At 34.6% G+C, this 22,172-nt stretch overlaps 2 protein-coding genes across 3 annotated transcripts; one reads left to right on the top strand and one right to left on the bottom strand.

Moving 5' to 3' along the window:
- The first annotated feature begins 1,978 nt into the window (after nucleotides 1-1,978).
- On the top strand, nucleotides 1,979-7,313 carry LOC113239384 (protein jagunal). Its single transcript, XM_026476368.1, has 4 exons — nucleotides 1,979-2,221; nucleotides 2,531-2,672; nucleotides 4,243-4,476; nucleotides 6,457-7,313. The coding sequence occupies exons 1-4, from the start codon at nucleotides 2,133-2,135 to the stop codon at nucleotides 6,586-6,588; spliced, it is 597 nt and encodes a 198-aa protein (XP_026332153.1). The 5' UTR covers nucleotides 1,979-2,132; the 3' UTR covers nucleotides 6,589-7,313.
- Nucleotides 7,314-8,064: 751 nt separating this feature from the next.
- On the bottom strand, nucleotides 8,065-13,625 carry LOC113239479 (transcription factor LBX1). 2 transcript variants are annotated; one of them, XR_003311189.1, is made up of 4 exons: nucleotides 13,102-13,625; nucleotides 10,449-10,624; nucleotides 8,953-9,137; nucleotides 8,065-8,731 (listed from the first exon to the last, which is right to left on the bottom strand). XR_003311189.1 is itself a non-coding variant. In XM_026476510.1 (3 exons), exons 1-3 carry the CDS (start codon nucleotides 13,604-13,606, stop codon nucleotides 9,003-9,005), a joined length of 816 nt encoding a protein of 271 aa, XP_026332295.1. In that variant the 5' UTR covers nucleotides 13,607-13,625; the 3' UTR covers nucleotides 8,070-9,002. The 2 variants fall into 2 exon arrangements, 1 of the variants encoding a protein (XP_026332295.1); XM_026476510.1 differs by having other exon boundaries at nucleotides 8,070-9,137.
- Nucleotides 13,626-22,172: the final 8,547 nt, after the last annotated feature.

The following is a 22,172-nucleotide window of genomic DNA, read 5'->3' as shown; positions in this document are numbered from 1 at the left end:
AAACAAAGGTGGTGCCTGCATTAGTGTTGGTCTCTATCACGGAAGTAAATGTGGTCTGTGGTCTCTATAGTACAACATGTCGTAGAAGATTCTTATTTAGCATGTTTTTTTAATGAAAATGAGTGAAATTTTTTAGGAATCGGTATTTCATACCGCATGTTAGACAATGTATATCCTCAATTTATAACCGACTTCAAAAAAAGGAGGAGTTTCTCAATTCACGACTTTGTTTTGTGCGATAACTTTGTGAACCGATTTTGATGATTCTTTTTATTGGAAAGGGGGTCAGAAGTGATCCCATTTAAATTTTAATAAAACATTCCACCTGCAAGAGTGGCAAATTAAGGGACGAATGACATTTGAGGTCGGTTTTTTTAGTACTCTGTACTGAGATTATTCAACTCTTTATGATTATTGCCATCATTTATAGCCGTACGTTCAAATTTTGTGACGTTTTTTTATTGTATGACACAACTATGTACGTAACCTTTGTATGTTTACGATAACCCTGTAATCGGGGAAATCGTAATATTGACGTGGGTTACATTGATATCGAACGATATGCTCCTGTGCATTCATTTCGTTTTTCAACCGTTACTGATATTGAGCAGGGTAAAGGCGTCTCTTCGTTTTCTTCACTCATCGCATCGCATTTAACGGCGCTACAGGCCAAGGTCTCGATCTCTTCCAGACAACCTTAGAGTTAGAGGAAAGCTAATCGGAGCGGGAGACGTAGTGTGCCAATTTTACAAATATGAAAATATAAAATTGTATTAATTAAAAAAAATACAAAATAAACAATAATAATAATTCTTGATTTCATGATATTATTATAATTTAAATATCAATTACAATAGTCATAGGTACAGAAAGAAAACCGCGGCAAGCTTATGCTTATGCTTAGGCTGACGAGTAGCCTTCGGGATGCTTCGGAAGACTTCCCAAGGTAATTCACCCAAAATCTTTTTCTTCTTGGTGTAGTTCTTTTTCTTCTTCACGTTTCACGAGTACGTACCTTAAACGTTGTGAACTGAACTAACGGATAACTCACGTATTTAAGTGATACGAACTATTCGTCACGGCAGTGACTCTGTGGACACGCACTCGAAGCGGCCTAGAAAAAACAGTGTAGACGCCCATTGAAATAAACAAAATACACAGGAAATATTTTTTTCAGATCTAATCTTCGTTGCAGTATATTGTTGGCGTCATATCGTGCCATCTTGGTTTTTAACCGAGTTCAAAAAAGGAGGATTTAAAAAAAATGTATGTTACGCGATAACTCCGGTATTTGTGAACCGATTTTCATGATTCTTTTTTGTTGGAAAGAGGACACCTCTATAGTGGTCCCATTTCATTTTGAAGAAAATCATCCACCTCCAAGGATGGCTGTTCACGCATAAAGATTCATTTTTATAAACAGCGTCTAAATTTAATTATAAGGACCAATTATTTTTTTTATTTTGCTATTCTCCAATTCAAAACCCTTTTCTCTCTCAATATACTTTGAGTAGTGAGAACCGATTTTTATTATCTCCTGTGTCAAGTCCCGTATAGTGGCGAACTACGGGATATTTCAATAAAACTTGGCAAATAGACGTAGTTCCACGTACTTTTGAGGTCGGTTTTTTTAGTACTCTGTATAGAGACGATGTTGAGTCTGTCCAAATCCCAACATGAAATTTACTTCCACGTGGGCGTGGTTAGGTTCATTTCAAATTATTCCATCCAGCCACCCTCATTGCATATATTTCATTGTGGTTACAAACAATAAAGTTCAATGATTTATACTACTTAGGAATGCAAATGAACAAAAAATAAAAAATCTGCTTTTGAAAAAGGAAGATCGTATCTCTTTTTTTCAATCCTCTATGGTATTTTGCTAAAGCAAACACGTTTTCCTTTTTAAAACTTTGCGTAGAAAGAAACATATTGAAGAGTTGGCATTTTTGGCATCTGCCAAATTCGCTCGCTCGCTCACTCCTTCTTACGTTTGGCATGTGAGGTTCCAGTGATGGATTGATCGAAAAATAAAAATCTAAACAGAAAATAACTGAATAATGTCTTTAGAATAATTCCTATTTGCTTCAAATATCATTTGTGACAATTCGTGCGGTAGTTCGTGGTAAGAAATGGCTTCACGGGGCGGTATTATGGTGACGGGTACGAATGGAGCAGACTTTGAGCATAGGGAGAAAATAGCAGCTCAATATCAAATAAGGTGAGTTTCTGACGGCTATTCCTTCTTTGCAGTTAACGGGGAAGTAGTAAGAATGTAAGTTTATTGTCACATTGTAATGCGAAAGTTGTTTCGTGTCGTTATGTACCGCCAAATTATTTTTAGACAAGCGATCGATAGCAAAATATTCGCGCCTTTTATTTAAAAAAAACCTTGGCAGAATGAATTAAACTTTGCTAGTTACATTACAGATTTTTCACCCTACATTTTGATATTGGCTTGAGTACATAATGTAATTCTCTGAATTGTTGTTGGTCAGTGATTTTGATGACAGCAATGTTATGTTTCCAGTGCTTTGAACAAGTCGAGATTGAAGTACTGCATATTCTTTCATCACTCTCTGTTTCTGGTGATGCTAGCAAAGCTTTCTTCAGATATACTGGATAAGCTTGACATCTTTATATTGGAGATAGAAGAGTTGCAGATACCTCAGGTAACAGCTAGAGTTTCATCTCACTTGTTATCCTTTAATTAATTTTGCCATTGTATCAACTGTGTTATATGTTTGCTGTACTCTCTACAGAGCTGCTCCAATACAAACGGGTGGCATCCCTTTATTGTATCGTAAACCAAAGATCTTTACAAAATTTCCTCGTTGAGTTTGTGCCAAAATGCAATTCAATGTTAAATCACTTACTAAATAGCTGCTGACATTGAACATAAATCCTATTTATCATTACTTTACTTCTATTTAATTGTTGTGTTACTGCTTGTGAACATGTTTCCATTCTGTTTGTTGTCATATTGATCACTGTTCTCATTCAAAATGAATATTTCAACAATTTATTTTACTGAATAATACAAGACTCAATTGCTTACGTGTTCTCTTGCATTATGGTTTTACTTTCAAGTTACATATAAAATAAAATTACAATGCTGTGTGAGTAGGAACCATATTAAGACTCTGAAACCTTTAAGTAGCCGCAGGCATGCAACTCAATTTTCCAGTTGCATTTATGTCTTTCTATAAAATAACTTACAACCACAAATGGTGTAGTTGTAACTTCTGTTAGTTATGACTACTGGTGCATAGGTAACATGCAGACACAATGCAACTGCGACAACTGCATATGATTTGCTTTCTGGTTTATGTTTGTGTATAGGATTTAACATTTTGTCCTTAGTTTTAAACTGGCTTCCAAGTAGGATGCTTTTGTCCATATTTTAATCTTTCTTAGAGTTTAGGGCCACAATAAATATATTGTGAAAAGTATAAAAAGCTTTGAAATATATGTGTAATTGAAAATGAGAATGTTAATGTTGATTAGATATTTAATCTGTGTAACCAGAAAAACCTGAGTTTTGCCCTGTGTATTTTACTATTGAGAATAAATGCTGAATTGCGAATGTTTTTTACTATTACTGCAGCTGATGAAGGTTGTTGTTCCTTGGAAGTAATAATAATAATAATGCACACACTCAACATAGGGCTATGTTGGGTGCACTGGGGAAATGAACGGGATTGTGGTTCAATTAATTCAGTATCATAATTTTTATGATTACATGACTGTATCTTTCCATTTTTAACTGCTTATAATAGTTCTTAAATAGTGGATATTAGAAAGTCCTTAATGCTGGTTGCTGGCGCATCTATCTTGAGTCAATCTGAAATTCGTAAAATATGTAATCCTTCGTAGAGGCCTATGTCTAGCAGTGGACCGCGATAGACTGATGATGATGATAGTTTTACAACCCATTTATTAGGTTGTAGATACTAAAAGTTTACAGTGTCTATGTGCTGAGAATCTTCCGTCTAATTGTAATAAACATTACAATTAGACAGAAAATTCTCAACTCATAGACACTGTAAACTTTTAGTATTAACCCAAAAATTTGTGCTTAAATGTTGCGTGTGCTGGTGAATGAGTATGTAGCTTGTATTTGCTAGTGATAATTAATATGTGAAATATATTTAATAATTAACGAGTGCTTTATATCACTGTACAGCCTGCACTGTAAAACTGTAGATCAAACAATTACGATTTGAAAACTGTGTTTTCCAGCCTCTTTGGTGGGAGTACATCTGGGGTTTATCATTGCTGTGCTCGTTTGTGGCTCTGGCTGCAATCAGGCGCAACAACATAAAGCTGATACGAAGATACATGTATGGTATTACAATAATGGGGTTTGGTCCACTGCTGTACTGCGTGCTCTACTACTGCGGCGACGTGTGGAGGTACCTCACTAGAGACGACGACAGTGATGATAGTTCCGAAGTGGATATAGAGATGTGGCAGGTAGTAAATTATGATGAATGATAAATAAACCAGAAATGAAAACCAATTTCAACTCATCTACAAAAATATTTTGAGAATATAGATCACATGATAATTATGCTATTATAAAATGTTCCGAGTTCTAGACTAATATATAAACGGTGAAAAAACGATACAGGAACGTGCGCGGATTTATTCCAATATAAAGGGATAAGGAGATGACCTTGAAATTGATATGATTTAAAAAATAGTAGTTAATGATATGATTGTAAATTGTTTCTATTTCGAAATCCAAATATCGTCGGGGATAGTGCATACCCGCGTATGTAGTATTGGTAAAATGCGTGTGTCTGCTCTAATTCAAATTTAATAGTAGAGGGATTTAACGTTATTACTTTGTTATTTCAATGGCTACGACTTTGTTTACGAGTTATTTTTGCACAGTAAAAATTTATTTATCTCGTCACGTTACGTTGTTACGGGCTAATAACAATAAATTCCCGTAAATCACGCTGATTTGGTTACCACGACGTTTATTCGAACTTGATTTGGCATCTAAATTACCAAAATGAAGATTCATAATGAAATGCTAATTACGCTTAATTACACTATACCCGACGATATGTGGATTGCCATATGAATTTCTATCACAGAAACTATTAGGTCCGTAGCAGCTATGAAATTGCCGTTTTATATAGAGAGAATTGTAAAAATGAAAATTAATGAAAAGTATATATTTAGTTAATCCAAATATTGACCATTATTGTCGATGTACTTTTGCCATTTTAATGGAAGTTCATTGATGCCTCTGCTATAGGAATTGAAAGGAACTGTGTAAAGGCATTTTTCACTGCCCCGTCGGATTTGAAATTTTTTCCCTGTAAAATTTATCCAAATTCCGAAAAAAGGTCTAGTGAATATGGTGGGTGACGGAGAGTTTTCAGTTGTAACTCCTGTAGTTTTGAGAAGGTCCGATGTGCAGTGTGGGCAAGTGTTGGCGTGGAGAATGAGTCTACTAGAGCAATTGACAAGTCTAGGTTGTTTGACAGCCAGATTGTCCATCATCACTTTCAATTCTTCACAGTGCACCACTGCAGTAATTGATGTGCCAGGTCTCAAGAAGCTGTAATGAACAATACCGCTATAGGTCCACCATACACACACAAGCAGCTTTTGATTCAATTTGCGTTTGAGACATGGTTTGACTTCCTCCTGTGTGGTTTCGATTATCATACGAGATCCACTATTCATCACAATTGACAATCTGATCTAGAATTCCCTCATTTGAGTGCCTATCCAACAAGTTAAGGCAAGCTTCGACGCGATTTTGTTGTTGTTGTTCAGTGAGTTCATACGGCACACACTTTCTTAGGTTTTTGTCATTCCAATTTGAGGCAAATGAATCAATATCGTATTGTCACTTACGTTGAAGGCTACTGCTAATTACGACGTGGTTTAAGATGAATCTGCTTCCACTATACTAAATTCTTCGTTATCATTATTGAGATCAAAATTTCCAGAATGGAAGCGATGAAACCAAAAACGCAATGCGCTCTTACTTGCGTTAGCTGGTCCACACATATCGTTGATATTGCGTGCCGTCTGTGCTGTGCTGGTGCCACGACGGAACTTGTATTCGTAAAACAGACGCAATTTCGATTTTTCCGGGGTCACAGAAAAAAATAATGAATAACTGATTTTTTAAAGCAAATATCATTATATAATTGTAATTTTAATTTGAGACTCTAAGTAAAGTGAAAGATATCGAACTTCAAACTTCCCAGTATTTACAATTGGCAATTTCATAGGCAAGGATCTAATATTAGATTGTTACTACTATTGACTAAAGATCTTTAAAATAATGTCATCGAGTAACATTTTTCCAATGGCTTTGTGGAGAGCAGCATTTGTGCAAAGATTGGACACAGCAAAAAAATAAAAACAGTGCACCACATAATGTGACAATGTTAGCTATTATTTATATATTGTTCCTTTATCCAGGGATACCCATATGGATTACTATGGTACGCGTTCGTGATGGTGGTGTCCCAGGTGCACTTCTTCCAGCTCTACTTCTCGTACAACTTGCTCAAAGCATGGAGAGCCAGAGGCGCACTCAGGAAAGCTGAGTAAAAACTATTGTTCATTCTTCCCTTATTTAACGGATTCCATATTCGTCCCTTTATGCTTCCAACTGACTGATTCTACAATTTTTATTCATCCCTTTTATTTATTTAATTTTTAGGATTTATTATGTGGTCTGAAATAAGTATAAGTAAGTCTGCTTTGGCGAACGCGTTATCAGATTTTCACGAACCTATATTTATAATTCTAAAATTATAAGCATATTAAAAACAAAATGTGACGTTTAAGAAATCAGTCAATTTGTGATGAAATAACAAGATTTATTAATTTAGGACGAATAAGGAATAATTATTCTGTAACTGTTATTCTTAACGATTTTTTTCAAAACATTTTCGTCTTTTCTAATTGATTGGTTGTTGGTAAAGTTATTTTGATAAACGATTTATTTATTACACTGCCACGGGATTTAGTTTAAGTGACGTATTTCTGAAATGAACATTTGAAGGACAGTAGGAATTATGTATGTTGCGTAAAGTACAACAGTTTAAAGCTAGGACTATACTTATTTCGGTTATAGTAGCTACTTGGTAGTCCTTGAACATGTAGATTTTTAAATAATAAGTCGTATAAAGGTAGACTTTGCCAATATCATATCTCACGTAGTAACGTGTACATAATTATCTTTCAATACAGTTTGGTAGCATTGTCACTTGGTGTCTATTTTATATACATACATTTTAATGATTCTACAAGTACTTTTAGTAATATATGTTTTAGTAATATAATAAATACTTTTAGTGTATCAAGCGCAAATGACATTTTAAAATACTTTTATAACTAATTATTTCTCAAATTGTATTTTCTTCACTTCGTCAATGAGGATTTTAATAAATAATTTATGATAATTTAAATTATATGAAAATGTGAGTCTATTGACAAACTGTTTTATACGGCCTAAGTGAAAATACTTCTGTCTTTTTCGGGTGGTCTTCATAAAATGTTAAGGTGTAAATAAAATAAATTATTATTTACTATTGTCCACTTTAAGGGTGTTAAGAGTTTGTTTTGTTTTGAAGTTTTCCCTAAGCACTTGTTTTCTATTAATAAATTTTTTTAAATAATCGTTGTGTTATTTTAGGGATCTCTGACCTGCGTGATTTTATAAATAATTACGAAATAATTATATTTAAAATTAAATTTTTCTTGTTGACTAAAGATTCAAAGCGAGAAGAAATTGTAAGGGAAGTTTTAAAGTCAAAACACGGTTACAGTACGTAGAACATAGTTTAATTTCGCTACTTTTTACATTACTTTATATAAAGTGTTAGTTTCTAATACATACAGTCTCATGCTCATCAAAAGCTACACCTGGGGAAGTTCTTCCATTTCATTCTGAGATACAAAAACTACTAAGCATCAAGGCTGCGATGCTCGTACCTTTGTACTAACTACAATTAAATGCATAAAGCTATTTACAGCACATTTCAAATCATGCGAATTTATAAAAAAAAAACTATTATTTAAAATTTAAAACAATTATTGTCTATGCGTCTTAAAAATATACTCTTACACGTATTGTAGTAGAATAAAGTCGATTGTGAATTATTTATCAGAATGATAATCGTCACTGGCAATCTGACAGTTAATAAAGGAGATCCTTAACCGCAAATAACTCTATTACATAATTGAGTGATTACCGGTCCACGAATTTATTCTCTTTGTGCACAGCAACAAAGGGCAATGAATAATGTAATTTGTAATTACACGGATGCGCTTCAATCTGCCCTTTCAAGTAACGTTTGACGCTTATTCTAGTGTGTTTAGGAGAACATCAATAAAGTAAAAAAAAGCAAATTGAAAGCACATGACAAAGGCAAGCACCAGTGGATAACACAAGACAGGTGCATGCTTCGAACCCAAGTGAAAGCGCTCTGGTGTAATTGCATCTATACATAATATATTATTTTTATAAAATAATGAGATAAAGACTAACATATCATAAGTCTATTTGGTATTAATGACGCAGTTCCAGGTTTATCGTGAATTATTTAGATGCAACTTTGACGAAATTTACAGCGCTTGAACTCGATTTCTATTTACATTTATTCTGTTTGTTGTAATTGTTACTTCTGTCTACTGCTGAGATATATCGAAATCTATTGTGGGAAATTCATTTGTTCTACAATATTCTACGCCGTAAAGAAATGCCGTTGTAAAGTTGTCTCTTTTTGAACGATTACATAGAAATAGTTTATGATTGCGGGAATCGATAGGGACTGTATCGCGTTTTAAAATTCAATTTCTCTAGTATTACAATCCCAACTCACAATATCAAGTTTCCTTTACGGACCCTGAACAGGTGGCGCTAGCTAGCTATTTTGGGCACCAATGTTTGTAGAAGAAATGAATTCTTTAAAGTTTCACACCGTGGCGGGGATCGCTATGAAAGTTTTCAGTAGTCATTAAGTTTGTTCTTCGTCGGCGATTAGCACATCGTCGTCAGAGCCCTCGTCCACGGTGAGCGGGCTGCTGGCGTCGGCCGAGTCGGGAGTCGTTCGGCGCCATTTCGCGCGACGGTTTTGGAACCAGGTTTTCACCTGAAAACATCAATTAATTGTTCATTGTAATTTTTGAATTGTCACTCCTTATACCTGGTGGAGGTAGAACTTCCTTCACTGTTTGTCTTAAGCAGTAGGATCAATAGGAAATCGTCCACCATCAATTACCATTGTTGAACCTTTGCATACAGATGTAACAGTGTTAGGCGAGGAGATGGGTATGAGAGGTCTTACTTGGACTTAAGGTCCATATTTTGGAATTTAGATATTTTTACAAACAATGCTTTATAATACTAATAATCTCGCAATGGTAAAAGACATTAGGTTGTATCGTCGTTTGTTTTTTATACAACATGTTTTATTGAAACTTGAGATTGATTTTAAATGCCTAATTAAGAGCCTCATTCTCTTTAAAACGTTTTGCAGTAAAAACTACTGTTTGCCACTTGACACGATATGTCCTCGTAAGATAGCTAAATAGTATTTTTACAAAAAAAAGAAAAAAATGAAACCTTTCAATTTGCCGCGGATATCCAATTAAATTGAATTGCCATGACGTATGGATGAGAATTTTTTGTAACGAAATTTTACATAGCATAATAAACTTCTTAATTGAGTAACGTAGTACAAATTAGATACGATATTGTAGCTGAGGGAATTCCTAAGACTACGAGAATTCTCTAGAAGGTGCGGTGTCTGCCTTACACAATTGTCATAAAGTTTATTATGCTATAGTTACGAAAATTGGCTGCCTGAATTAAATAAATTGAGTCTTATTTTAGTGACAAATCCCCTTGCAAAGATAATGGTGGAATATTGTGATTTGATATGGAATCTTTATAAGGTGATTGGCGCTCGTTTTTGGTTAATTGACTATTGAGGCTGTCGTTCAAGGACATGCGATTTTTATCTTATAAACGTTGAATATTATGCTTATAATAGTACTAACACCGTTGATAATATGGCGTAAGCTCCATGCTAAAATTTTAAGTGCTATTATGCTCCGTTAGCTTGTGTTTTTAACAGACTTCAAAAAATTCTTAATTCGACTGTGTTTTTTTTTGCATGTATGTTACGCGATAATTCTTATGAACCGATTTTGATGATTTTTTTCTCATTTGAAACATTGTACCTCAGATGTGGTCCCATTTAAATTTGAAAAAGATATTCCATCTCTAAGGGTGGCAAATTAGGGGATGAATGATTTTTCAGGTCGCTTTTTTTATACTCTTTACTGATTTTATTTCTTGGCTCAATAAATGTTATTCCAAATATAGAAAAAAAGCTAAGTCATTGCTACCGTGACCCTCATTGCGCTCAACAAAGTGTATAATAGTTTAATGGGCCAACCTGTCGATCACTGAGTCTGAGGGAGGCGGCGAGTGCGCGCCTCTCATCTGGACTGAGGTACTTGCTGGCATTGAACCGACGCTCCAGGACGCTGGTTTGCGTAGCAGTGAACCGCACCTGCCCTCCTTTGCGACGACCGCTTAGCCCCCACCAACCTCCGCAGCAAGACGGACCACCTGCAATGCATTATATACGTACTTAGAAGGCTTAGTTTTTTTTAACTCCATTGTAGAATAGTTTGATAGATTATTTTGGAAGTACGACTACAATATTCGTAATTATTAATACAGAAAAAAAAAGATTGAACACTAAGAAATATTCCTTACAGTGTCATTCGAACCAGTGCCTTCAGCATACAGTACCGAAGGCACTCGTTCCATTCCAGCTGGATCGAAGGGATTGTTCTTAGTATTCGATCTTTGCGTTAATATTACACACTATTGGAGTAATTTCACAAAAAATATTAAATACCAAGGTAGTAAAACATCGTAATGTTGAACACAATTTAATACCCATTACATTGTTCATTTCGACATGTACTGCATGTGGTAGTGGTTTAACAGTGTTAATATTCTGTGATATGCACCTATAATTCTTATTCTCATTATATTTTTATATAATTTTTATTCTCTTTTTTTATTAATGTGTCAATAGGATAATGAGTAATAAACATTTATTTTGGACGGCCTTATCTGTTTACAACCAGGAAACATTAATTCACCTGTCATTCATAACACATCCATAGTAGGGTACGTGCCAATGACAGCGGAAACTTATGCGGTACCACTACTGATTGGGTACGTTAATTAACACTGAATTTATCCGTCTATTTCGGGAAATGATAGTGGCCTAAATTTTTTTAATGTCACTTTATGTCATTGATCGATTGGTATAATCGATATTGTACCTACTTAAATACATTAGATTGATAAGATAGCTGTATTGGGTGTTAGTAATAGCGATTTATGTTATCGTGCTTTATTAACTATCTAGATCTTTTCTATGAATGCTTAATAGAGCTAATTTTGTAGTCAAACGAAGGCTTAGATTTAATAATGTGTGCAACTTATTGCTTCGCGAACTTATTTGTCTCTTGGTATAGTTATGTGTATTTTAAATTTATTTGACAGCAGAAATAAAGTTATTAGCATTATGTTTCCCTTTCGTTAGTGTATGAAAGTGAAATGAGCTTGCAGGTGTATAACATTGAAAACTAAATATAAAGTTTCAGCACAGATACGAGTATGACCAAACTTATTTTCATTAAATACATCTTATTTTCATGGTGATAGTGCATCACATGAAAGACAGGAATATTAATAAGTAGTGACGATGTATGTACAGTCGTGGAGAAAGTAACTTATGGATTTTTTTTATGGTGTTGAAACTAATAGTCTGATAGCCTGAGAGTAATGAGAAAGTATTTTAATATAATAGAGGCAAAATAACTTAATCGTGCGGTGTCTGTAACAGCGCCGTCACTCTAAAACTGTATTAAAAAAACAGCACTAAAAATTTATTAAAGTAATAGCTTATGAGTCAGTGAGTGATGTCACGATGGTCCTATTTACGTGGTTACGCCTAAAATCCACAAATACATAATATTGCCTTATCATGTTTTGATATTCTACAGTATTTTTATCACATTGATGTAATTATCTATTTTATTGACTGATTGGATCGACACCAGCTTAATACTAGGGATTATTTGCAGTCTTTTTAGATAATGCAAACTTAAACCTATAGAATACTTTATTTTATATTACTTTGGTTTTTGCCATTATGAGAAACATTGTTTTTTTTTAGTATGCAACACATCTTTGTGTCACTAGATGTAAACTTTCGCGCAGTCAGCAAAATTCGCATAGCTCATTTTATGCTATGTATATATACGTAATAAGTACCTACATTCATATATAAATCATTTGTAAATACGCCGATATATAAATAATCTCAGGTACTCTAAGCTAGAACTACTACTTCCTTAATTATCCATCACTATGTAAATTATGTAAGATACAATTTTCAACAAGGAAATTTTATTGATTGTATATTTTAGGCGTGGCTTACCGTACGAATATTGTATACCAATTGCAATCGCGAACAATGTGCAAAATACCCATTAAATAAATGATAATAATGTTTTCATCAAATATAATATTGTTTATTGCAATTTTATGCTTCGGGTTTGTATGATGTTTGTTGTTTTGTATAAGTAATCAGTGCATTAAAATAAATTAAATTATGAAGATTTATTATCGATTAGCACTATACCTAAAGATAAATAAGTACCTACGTATACATTACAATTGGTACTCGTATCAGTGACCCTAAAGGAAATAGTACACAGTAATAATAAAATATGATTAGACATGTGCATATATATTTATTGTTTTATTGGTCTATTCGGATGTTATCAGCTCATCGTCGATTTGTAAATCGTAAAAAAAATATTTATTTGGTAGATAACGATTATGCCTATATCTATCGAATATATTTACGCAGATATGAGAGATTGGTGTATATAGAATACTAGTAAAAAAAAATCACGCAAATAAAAGTAAAAAAAAATGAACTGCATAGTTACACAAGCTTGATTCACGCAGTTATTTTTTTTTGCAATACATACTTTTCTATTTGAATGTATTCTCACCTCTGTCAAATCCCAAAGGCTGTCGTAGTAAGAGCGGATGAGGCAGATAGCTGTTAGTTGCCAGTTGATTCCTCAAAATCTGGTCTGCATTCAACATCGGGTCGCTGAAGTAACTGAACGATTGTCGTGGTTCCATTGGATAGCTAACAATGTCTTTCATCCTAAACGCTGGCACCGGCCAGCCTGCATTGGCCTTTACCGGTGTAGGATAAAGAGGGTAAGTGTTCCGGCGTTGCTCGAGATTAACTTTGGCACTGTTGAGATCTAGTTCTTTCTGAACTTCGCATACTACATTGAATCTGACGGCTTTTTCATCGAGTATAACATTGTTTTTAGGATTCTTATCTTTTGTTCCTTCGCCGACCGCAAGGGCGGTATGTTTCGTCGCTCTGTTGCATGCTAGTGGCTTAGGGGAATCGATACTTGTGTAAGTCTTGTTTTTTACAGAAACGTCGCCAAGTATATCCTTTATGAGGAAGGACTTCTTCTGGCGACACGCGCACATTCTGACGGCTTGATTAGCACTGCCGAATTTATTATCAAAGTGTTAGTATTATCGGTACAAGTACGGTAATTGATAGCTACTTATTTAATGGACACGTCTAATCTATGTGGCGATTAAAACGTATCCGATAGGTAATGGTTACCACTTTGGAATATTTTTGTATGACCATGTTGACAGCCACAAACATTAACTTCGTAGATAATGCCATCGATAATACATGCAAAACGTGTAATCTGTTATAAGTCGTTAAAAGCTTGTAATTAGGCTGAAGCAAAAGATTATGTATTTATCATTTGGAGCTAAAAATGTTTTTACAATTGCTGAAAATGTTTTCTCTATCGCGCATGCAAATATCTGCTTCTTAAGTGATTAACTTGATAGTCGTATATTTAATTAGTCCATTACGTCAATGCGAACCATCATAGGTAAAGTCGTTTTGGCGTTAATACGGTGAAACCAAATTCGTGTAGATTCTCCTCAGCGAATTCTGTCGAAATTCACTTTTAAAATTTTGAGTAAAAACTGCATGTCTTCCTTAACTTGATATTGGCGGAATCATCGATTGTGACGATGATGACTTTATATTAAATTTTCTTAGCGTTGACAATCTGAGGAATTACACGTAAGGAAATTCGTAAGGTTTGATGTCTCGGTCTGTAGTTCAGTTGGTTAAGAGCTGTGGTTCCATTTTGGTAACAGACACTGGCTCGAATCCAGTCAGAAGTTTTTCTTTATGTTTAGTCTTTGTATCAGTTATAACATAAGGAAATATTTACTTAAAGTGATATTAGGAGAAACAATATTGTTTAAGGTACTAATCATTTAGCATCTAGGGGGCCTACTATGAGCTCTTAGAGCAATCCTACTTAAGCTTGTTAGTTGTATTGCCTGTCAAATTCGGACTAGGTATGACCTCACAAAAACAATTCACTGTCCATGCAGTTTACGTTCCCCATTCGAAATCCGTTCGCCTTTTCTTTCATAGTAAAATCGTATCATGACGTGTCATTTGCCATACACATGGCGGTCTCATCTGTCTTTTGTAAGCAATTCAAATAAAGTTACGCCGTGGCTACACATTTAACAAATTTCGTTTAAGTTTTATTATATTTCCAGTTTCATAATTATTTGTTGTCTTTTTAGGCTATATAGCCAATTGTTAATAAATAAATACTATTAATTAGCTATTGAGCGTTTTTTGAATGTTTTAGTTCGAGGTTCCAATCTTTAAAGTATTGTTGATAAATTATTGGCATGAACGTTATTGCAATTTTTAAATGGAATATTAATAATTTTATTGACTTGGCGAAAATCATGAAATAACTTTTGAATAGTGCCAAATTTTACTTTGAATCAATGAAAATGTAGGAATACAAGATACGTTCCAATTATGTTATCAAAGTACGAACTCACCTTATTAATTTCATTAATAATGACTACACATGACACGTAATTTTGTACGTACGTATACACAATTTGTCGTACGTACGTACGTACGACAAATTGTAAAGTATGATTGAAAAGTTGCCGATATTACAAAACAACGCAATAAGTATAATCAATAATAAAATTAATAAAAAAAAGTATAAGTCTTCTCATTTTGAACACAATCGTTAATGGTGCTTGAACACTCCCAGGATAGTACATCTGTCTATTTCTTTCTTATGATTTATTATGTAGTTCCATCTCGCTCTTGTTAGATGTCAGCCAGCCAGCCAGAGACACTAATTAACATATGAAAAGTAAAAGTCATCATCCTGCCATGCCATTCTCGTTCAACTTTGTGTAGGTCATGATACGAATTTAAGCAATTCAGTTTTACTACGTCAAGTGAATTGCATGGAGCTTGGCTGGCTGCTTATAAGCTCATACTAGTAGTCATTTAACACTACCGGCCGTGAATGTGTAATTATATTTAACCGACTTCAAAAAAGGAGAAGGTTGTCAAGTCGACTGTTTTTTTTTGGGTGTATGCTACGCGATAACTTCGGCATTTGTGAGCCGATTTTGATGATTCTTTATTGTGGAAAGAGGATACCTCGTATTGGTCCCATTTAAATTTGAAGAAAATATTCCATCTCTAAGGGTAGCAAATAAATCAAGATTTATCGGATTTCAACCATTTTGCGTTAACTATATTCAATAAATCTTGACTAATAAATTAAATTTCATAAACCTTTGAAGTTCGTTTATTTTTTTTTTAAAAAGATGTATGTTCATTTTCGTATAAAATTTAAGAACCTGTCACTGCATTTCATGAATAGTGGACGCAAAAACCAAATTAGTATTTTTTTTACTTGTTACCTTATTATACAGCTGTATCATTGACCTAAAGCTGTATTCAGAAGTTTCTAATAAAAATCACGTGACGATTTTGGCCTGATATACGCTTTGCCTTAGTGTGCGTGATTCGCCGCATTCATTTTCTTGTTGAGGTCTATAGATAGGCCCTTATCCTAGTAAACTAAATAGTTAATACATACATATGTATGTATACATACATAGTTTACTAGGATAAGGAATAAATATGGATATCTTGTTTTGTATCATGGGTTGGTACCTATTGGAATTGCAATCGTAAATTTTTAAGACTGTATATTCAACTCCTATACCCACATCGTTGGTAAAAGTAAATATAATCCAATTCCTAAAATGTCCTCGTGTTCAAGGCTTGATTCTTAACAAGAGATCTAATCTGATTTTAGGGAATACCCTAAAGGAACAAGTTTTAATAGCAGTTATCTACGTTACTATTTTTAATTTTTTGCAAATACTTACTTATCGACTGTGAACTGGCTATTGGGTCTATCTCAATTTTGACAACTTTACAGTTGAGGAAAAATATTGTTTACGTCATATATAGTATAATATATAACATCTAATTTATTAAATAAAAATACGTAGTTTTAAAATATTTTTATTACATATGCACTACGTAGTTTTGTTTAATAAACCAGAATTTTCTTCATTGTGTAAAGTTGTCAAAATTGAGATAGTACCGGTTGCCAGTTCACAGTCGTTATGTTTTGTTGTACTTAAGTCTGTAAAGAGTAACCTTAAAACATGTTGTTACGACAAGGGCGTTATTTATCGCGCTGTAATTGAAAGATTGCATTGGGGGCAACAACGTGTAAATGGCATTGGAGCTGTACCGACACTGATCTAGTATCCTAGACTGTATCTTGCACAATTGCATTACAGATTTTAACAATATAAATTCAACAATTTGATTAGTGTTTTCTGTACCAGTTTTTTAATACGTTATTGTTCCGTGTCTTTGAAAAAGCCCACATTTCCGTATACCAACATGGACATATTTCAACGCTAAAAAAGTTTGAATTATGATAATAATGTCATAACCGCTGGCCATATGTACCAGAATGTTTAATTTGTTTTTATTGTGGGAGCTGGATGAGGAGCTTCCGGGTTCGATTCCCGGCAGGACCAAATTAAGGAATGAACTTTTCTATATGTGTGGTTGTCTGGCACATTATTATTATTATTAATTTGAAAAAAAAACTCTCCTTTCGGTTGGTTTCGATTAAGCGGCTGTAGCCAGTGCAAGGATTCATGCAAACGTTATTATCATAATTCGACCTTTTTCTTAGCGTTCTTCTAAGTTCGTAAAAAGAGGCTTTTCTCGTAGTTCGTCACGCCAGCCCGACAGCTTTAAAAACCTCACAAGGTGTTCATAAGTCTTTGAAGTAGAAATAAAATCTGGGAGGTAGGTATTACCACTGCGCCCATCATCCTGAGACATAGATTGTCAAGCCTCATGTGCCTGTAATTTCACCAGCACCCATATCCTTCCCGCAGTAATGTTCACATTACTATTTGGCGCCAGAAATATTTAGGTGGCAGTATTTATCTAGACGAACTCTTTCACAAGGAGATCTACGACTACTAAAGTCTCTTCTTTCGCTTACGTCTGATTTCAGCATGTCTTCTTATCGAATTACTGACAATTCAAAGTTAGGTACGTTTGGTTTATCATTCTAAAGCACTGGCAAAGTGAATTGCATCGCGAAATCAACTAAAGCAGCAGCTTGAAGTCTTGTAATATTGAAGAAAATGACCCACTGATCTTCAATAAACGATTTCCGAATGGCTCGAAATCCAATTTCGAGCCATTCTCCAAAGTGTAAATCTAAATTTAAACGTGTTACTACATTCTTCAATACGAACTATTACTGGTCAGTGCACTATAAAATTAAATTAACCGCAGATTTTATTATTTCATTGTTTATTTAACTTATTGTGTTCCACTGCTAGGCAAAGGTGTCCCCCAAAATCTTCCACTATTTCCTGTCTCGATTTCCTATCACTCCTCGATCGTCCCGTCTACACTTCGGTAATCCCCGCCGGCGCCTCTCATCCTCGCGCCTCCAAGGAGGGACGACGTTCGCCCTCTTCTCAGGTTACATCCGGCTAACATGCCACGCCCAATCACGTTTAAGCCTGGCTGTTTTGCTTCCCACATCAGCAATGCCAGTCACAGAACACAGCATTGTATTGCGCGCTCCGTCAATGCGTTTAAAGCTCAGAATGCTGCGTTCCATCACCCCGCTGCGTTCGATCCGGCCGGATTCGAACCGACGTCTTCTAACTTACCGTGCCAGACGCTATACCAACTAAGCAACGGAACAAACCAGTGGACCTCACGAATTTTTCTATGTGCTTGCGTCGTGTGTATTTGTTTTTCAACGACTTTTTAGTCGTAGCGCCATCTATGAGAAATCTATGAAAGATTTATCACCCGGTTAGTACCTTTACAGCTTGGTAACATACGACCAGGACACCAGTCCTGGCGAGATATGTCGCTATTCGCTGTATTTTAAATTTTTATTGAATTGATATTCAATTATTTTTTGTGAAATTACTCCACTAGTTTGTTATGTAATACAAAGATTGAACACTCACAAAAAATTCCTTCGATCCGGCCGGATTCGAACCACTAAGCTTCCCGCCACTTCGAACCAACTAAGCAACTAAGCTTAGTTGGTATAGCGTCTGGTACGGTAAGCTAGAAGACGTCGGTTCGAATCCGGCCGGATCGAAGGACTTTTTTCTGAGTGTTCGACCTTTGTATTAATAATTATAACAAACTAGTGGAGTAATTTCACAAAAATTAATTGAATATCAATTCAATAAAAATTTCAATCATCGTTGTATTTTTGTTATTACACCGTTTATTGTTGAATTTATTTTAAGTGCTTTTTTTTTCTAATTTAGAACTGCAAATGCCAAAGAAAATAATATCTAAAATCAAACGGAATGGTGGTTTTATGGTAGCTGCATGACCTTGCACCACGACAATTTGTTCCGCAATCTCCACTGAGAAACTCAAGCACACGCTTGGTTTATGGTCCTATTGACGCGACAGGAGCTCTCAAACTTGGGTGTACTACGTGAGTGCGAATGCCTATTACGCGAATGACGCTAGTGCGAAGACGGTTACGCAAAAGCGTAAATGCGCAATAGTTCATTTGCGCGAAAGGTCAGTTGCGCTAAAACTTTAATACGCGATAGTTCATTTGCGCGAATGACGACAGCACGAAGACAGATTTGCGAAAGCTGGAAAGCAAGTTAATTGTAGCAAGTACACCGTAATGAACTTTTGCAAAAATAATCGTATAGTTTATTATGAACGCTTTGCATTGCAAAGAATTGCAAGAACCTGCAGCCATGGGAGTCAAATCTGTCTTCGTGCTATCGTCATTCGCGCAAATGAACTATCGCGCATTCAAACTTACGCGCAACTGACCATTCGCGTAAATGGACTACGGCGCATTTAAGCTTTCGCGCAACTGGACACGCTCTATAGTTCATTTACACTATCGAGCATTTAAGCTTTAGCGCTACCGTCTTCGCCTTTCGTCATTCGCGTAATCGGCATTCGCACTGACGTAGTAGTTACACCCCTCAAACGTTTTACTTTATTTTAATTTTGCAAGATAAATGATTACTATACAAAGTCATTATTCGTATCTTTTGTTGCAAAATTTGTACACAAACTTTACTAGTCTATTGAAGGAACAACAGGATAGGTACCCGTATGGACAGATATAACTACCGATAACTGTAGTTTCCCTTGTGTTTTGTTGATTTTATCGACAATTTTTCCATGTATGTATACCTATTGTCAGATAACTATTATCAGTGAATTAGTCATGTCATGTTTCTTTAATTGTATAATCCAATCATTTTTTATTTGTCAATTATCTTCATTTATTGAATATGTGGCTGGTTGTCGATAAAAATAATTAAAATTAATAATTAATTTCATTGACATGCCCAACGACCAATACGGCGTAGCCCTAATTGATATTTGGACGTAGTTAAGCAAAAAGGATCCAATCCACAAAATTATTAAAAAATGAGTTATACCTATATACCAAACGGTTCCTAAAGTCTAACCTCTTAGATCAATATCTCTGGAGTTACATGATATTTTATAATATCATGTAAACAAACAAACTTACTTGTTTTATTTCCAAAACTTATGTTTGGAAATAAAACAAGTAAGAAACACTTTTAAACTTTAAACTGCCATATTATTATCTCGAAAGTGAGTGGATGTGCATTGGATCCTTTTTGTTAAACTACGTCTATTTTAACGGCTAGGAACGCACAAATTAGTTAAATTAACAAACACACATCCATTGAAGCAATAACGACCCATTAAAATATGAATGGAAAATCTGAAATATTTACACATAGCCACCAAAATTATGATGACGTGTCAACATAATCATAACATAATAGGATTCCAATCTGGTACAGAATTTTGTAGTATCATATTTAACTCTTAACAATGTAATGTGGTAGTTATCTGTTTTATTGTTCAAAATATAAATAATTTAATTTTAGAAAAATTGTGATAGAACTGGGCAGGGCCTTAGTCCAGGATTAAACCGAAATTGACTGAAGGCGAATTAACAGAGCTGTATTTATTAATGTGGCCGTGGTTAATATCTTATGCGGTTACGGTGCGGTTCATTCGATATAACAACTAATGACATATTTTTGTTCAAAACAACCACAGAATAATAAATACAGTAGAAGTGGTTAGTGGGCGTAATACATGTGCCAGAAGTACGCCGAATTCCGCATACTTGAGCTCAATCCGCCATTTTCGTTTCGTACATTTATCGTCGTGACATGACGTGACAATATCTCGAGCAAAATTTCGAAAATCGTGGAAGAATGCCTTATTTTGCTACTTTGGAGTGCAAAAGGATAGTCGCGCCTGTATAGTATTATCCATGACGGTGTTTCATATCATCGTTAAGTCTTATTTTATTTTAATTTTGATAAATTTTCCATTTTCTGTTTATCGTAACAGATTTTTTGTTACAGTTATAAAATTCGACAGTACGTTGCGATATAGTCGCCTTTTTTGAAGAACGTTGTTCGTCGTCTCATAGTCTTTCAGGTATTGCCGCTAGATGGCAGCACATTGAATGCAATTTCAATGTAAAATCAACAAATATGCCAAACTGGGCAAAATTTAAAGTATACCAAAATTCCAGAATGAATTATTTTTTTTTTTTAATGGAAATGATGACCAATCATTATCAAGATTTCATAGTATTTCGTCCGATGGTTTTCTAGAGTAGTGGCCTATTTCAAAATTAACCTAATTCATCAGGAAGATGATTCAGAAACAACTAAAGCATATTTATTGTGCAAAGGCGACGAATTTGCCAACACATGTTGTCATTTTAACCAATAAAAGGCACGTTCTGAATGCTGATGTTAAAGCAGGGCGTGAATATGAAAATTAATGTGTACAATAAACTACCAGTTAGTGTATCTGACTTGGAAATTGCTACATTCAAGCAAAAATTAAAACTTTGCTTTGAAAATCACGCTTTTTATAAAATCAACGAATTTATGGATTCAAATCTAAGTGAATATTCATTATCTTGTATACCAGTACAATTTAAGTCTGTATTTTCAGTAATTTGACTTACCTATAGGCAATGTACTGTGTTCCCTGCCGACTTGGTGAATAAATCATTTGACATTGACTTTGACTTTGATGTTATTAGACTAATGTCATTGACTTACAATTATATGGACGTCGGGTCCGCGCTAGAAAGTGTCCGAACTTATAGGGCGTTAAAATCGTATACAGAGCGTCATTCACCCTTTAGTCTTCGTTTGTTCGACTGACAGCGAAGCAAGCAAAATTAGACAGTACTGCGATAACATTACAATTTAAATTCAACGTTTTAGCTTTTTCATATTCCTTTACATGTCACTACGTTTAAATAGGTTGACTTGGGACATTTTTGTCGTGGTTTTTGTATTAGACCCGTCGTCCATTTATTTGTAAGTCAATGACTAATGTAAATTATTTTTGTTTGAGCTAGGTACTATACTTGAAAAGCAGCGATATGATAGTGTGAATTTTGGCGACTGCGGTTTTGATAATGATAGTAATCGAGGCACTAAGGCTTAAGGCATTGTTTTTTCTTCCGTGAAAATAACGCTCAACGGATATAATTAATTTATGATATGATATAAAGACATTGGACATATTTTTGTATGATATAAAGAA

This window comes from Hyposmocoma kahamanoa, unplaced genomic scaffold (genome assembly GCF_003589595.1).
Source record: "Hyposmocoma kahamanoa isolate Upper Pololo Valley unplaced genomic scaffold, ASM358959v1 99879, whole genome shotgun sequence".
NCBI classification, from domain to species: Eukaryota; Metazoa; Arthropoda; class Insecta; order Lepidoptera; family Cosmopterigidae; genus Hyposmocoma; species Hyposmocoma kahamanoa.
Note: the sequence above shows the minus strand (reverse complement) of the source record. Positions and strands in the feature narration are given on the sequence as shown.

Coding starts and splice junctions, on each gene's coding strand:
- LOC113239384 (XM_026476368.1), top strand. CDS start 2,133: ATGGCTTCACGGGGCGGTATTATGGTGACGGGTACGAATGGAGCAGAC. Junction 2,222..2,530: donor GCAGCTCAATATCAAATAAG/GTGAGTTTCTGA, acceptor TTATGTTTCCAG/TGCTTTGAACAAGTCGAGAT. Junction 2,673..4,242: donor AAGAGTTGCAGATACCTCAG/GTAACAGCTAGA, acceptor TGTGTTTTCCAG/CCTCTTTGGTGGGAGTACAT.
- LOC113239479 (XM_026476510.1), bottom strand. CDS start 13,606: ATGTGCGCGTGTCGCCAGAAGAAGTCCTTCCTCATAAAGGATATACTT. Junction 10,625..13,101: donor GCCTTTGGGATTTGACAGAG/GTGAGAATACAT, acceptor AATGCATTGCAG/GTGGTCCGTCTTGCTGCGGA. Junction 9,138..10,448: donor TCAGACTCAGTGATCGACAG/GTTGGCCCATTA, acceptor TGATGTTTTCAG/GTGAAAACCTGGTTCCAAAA.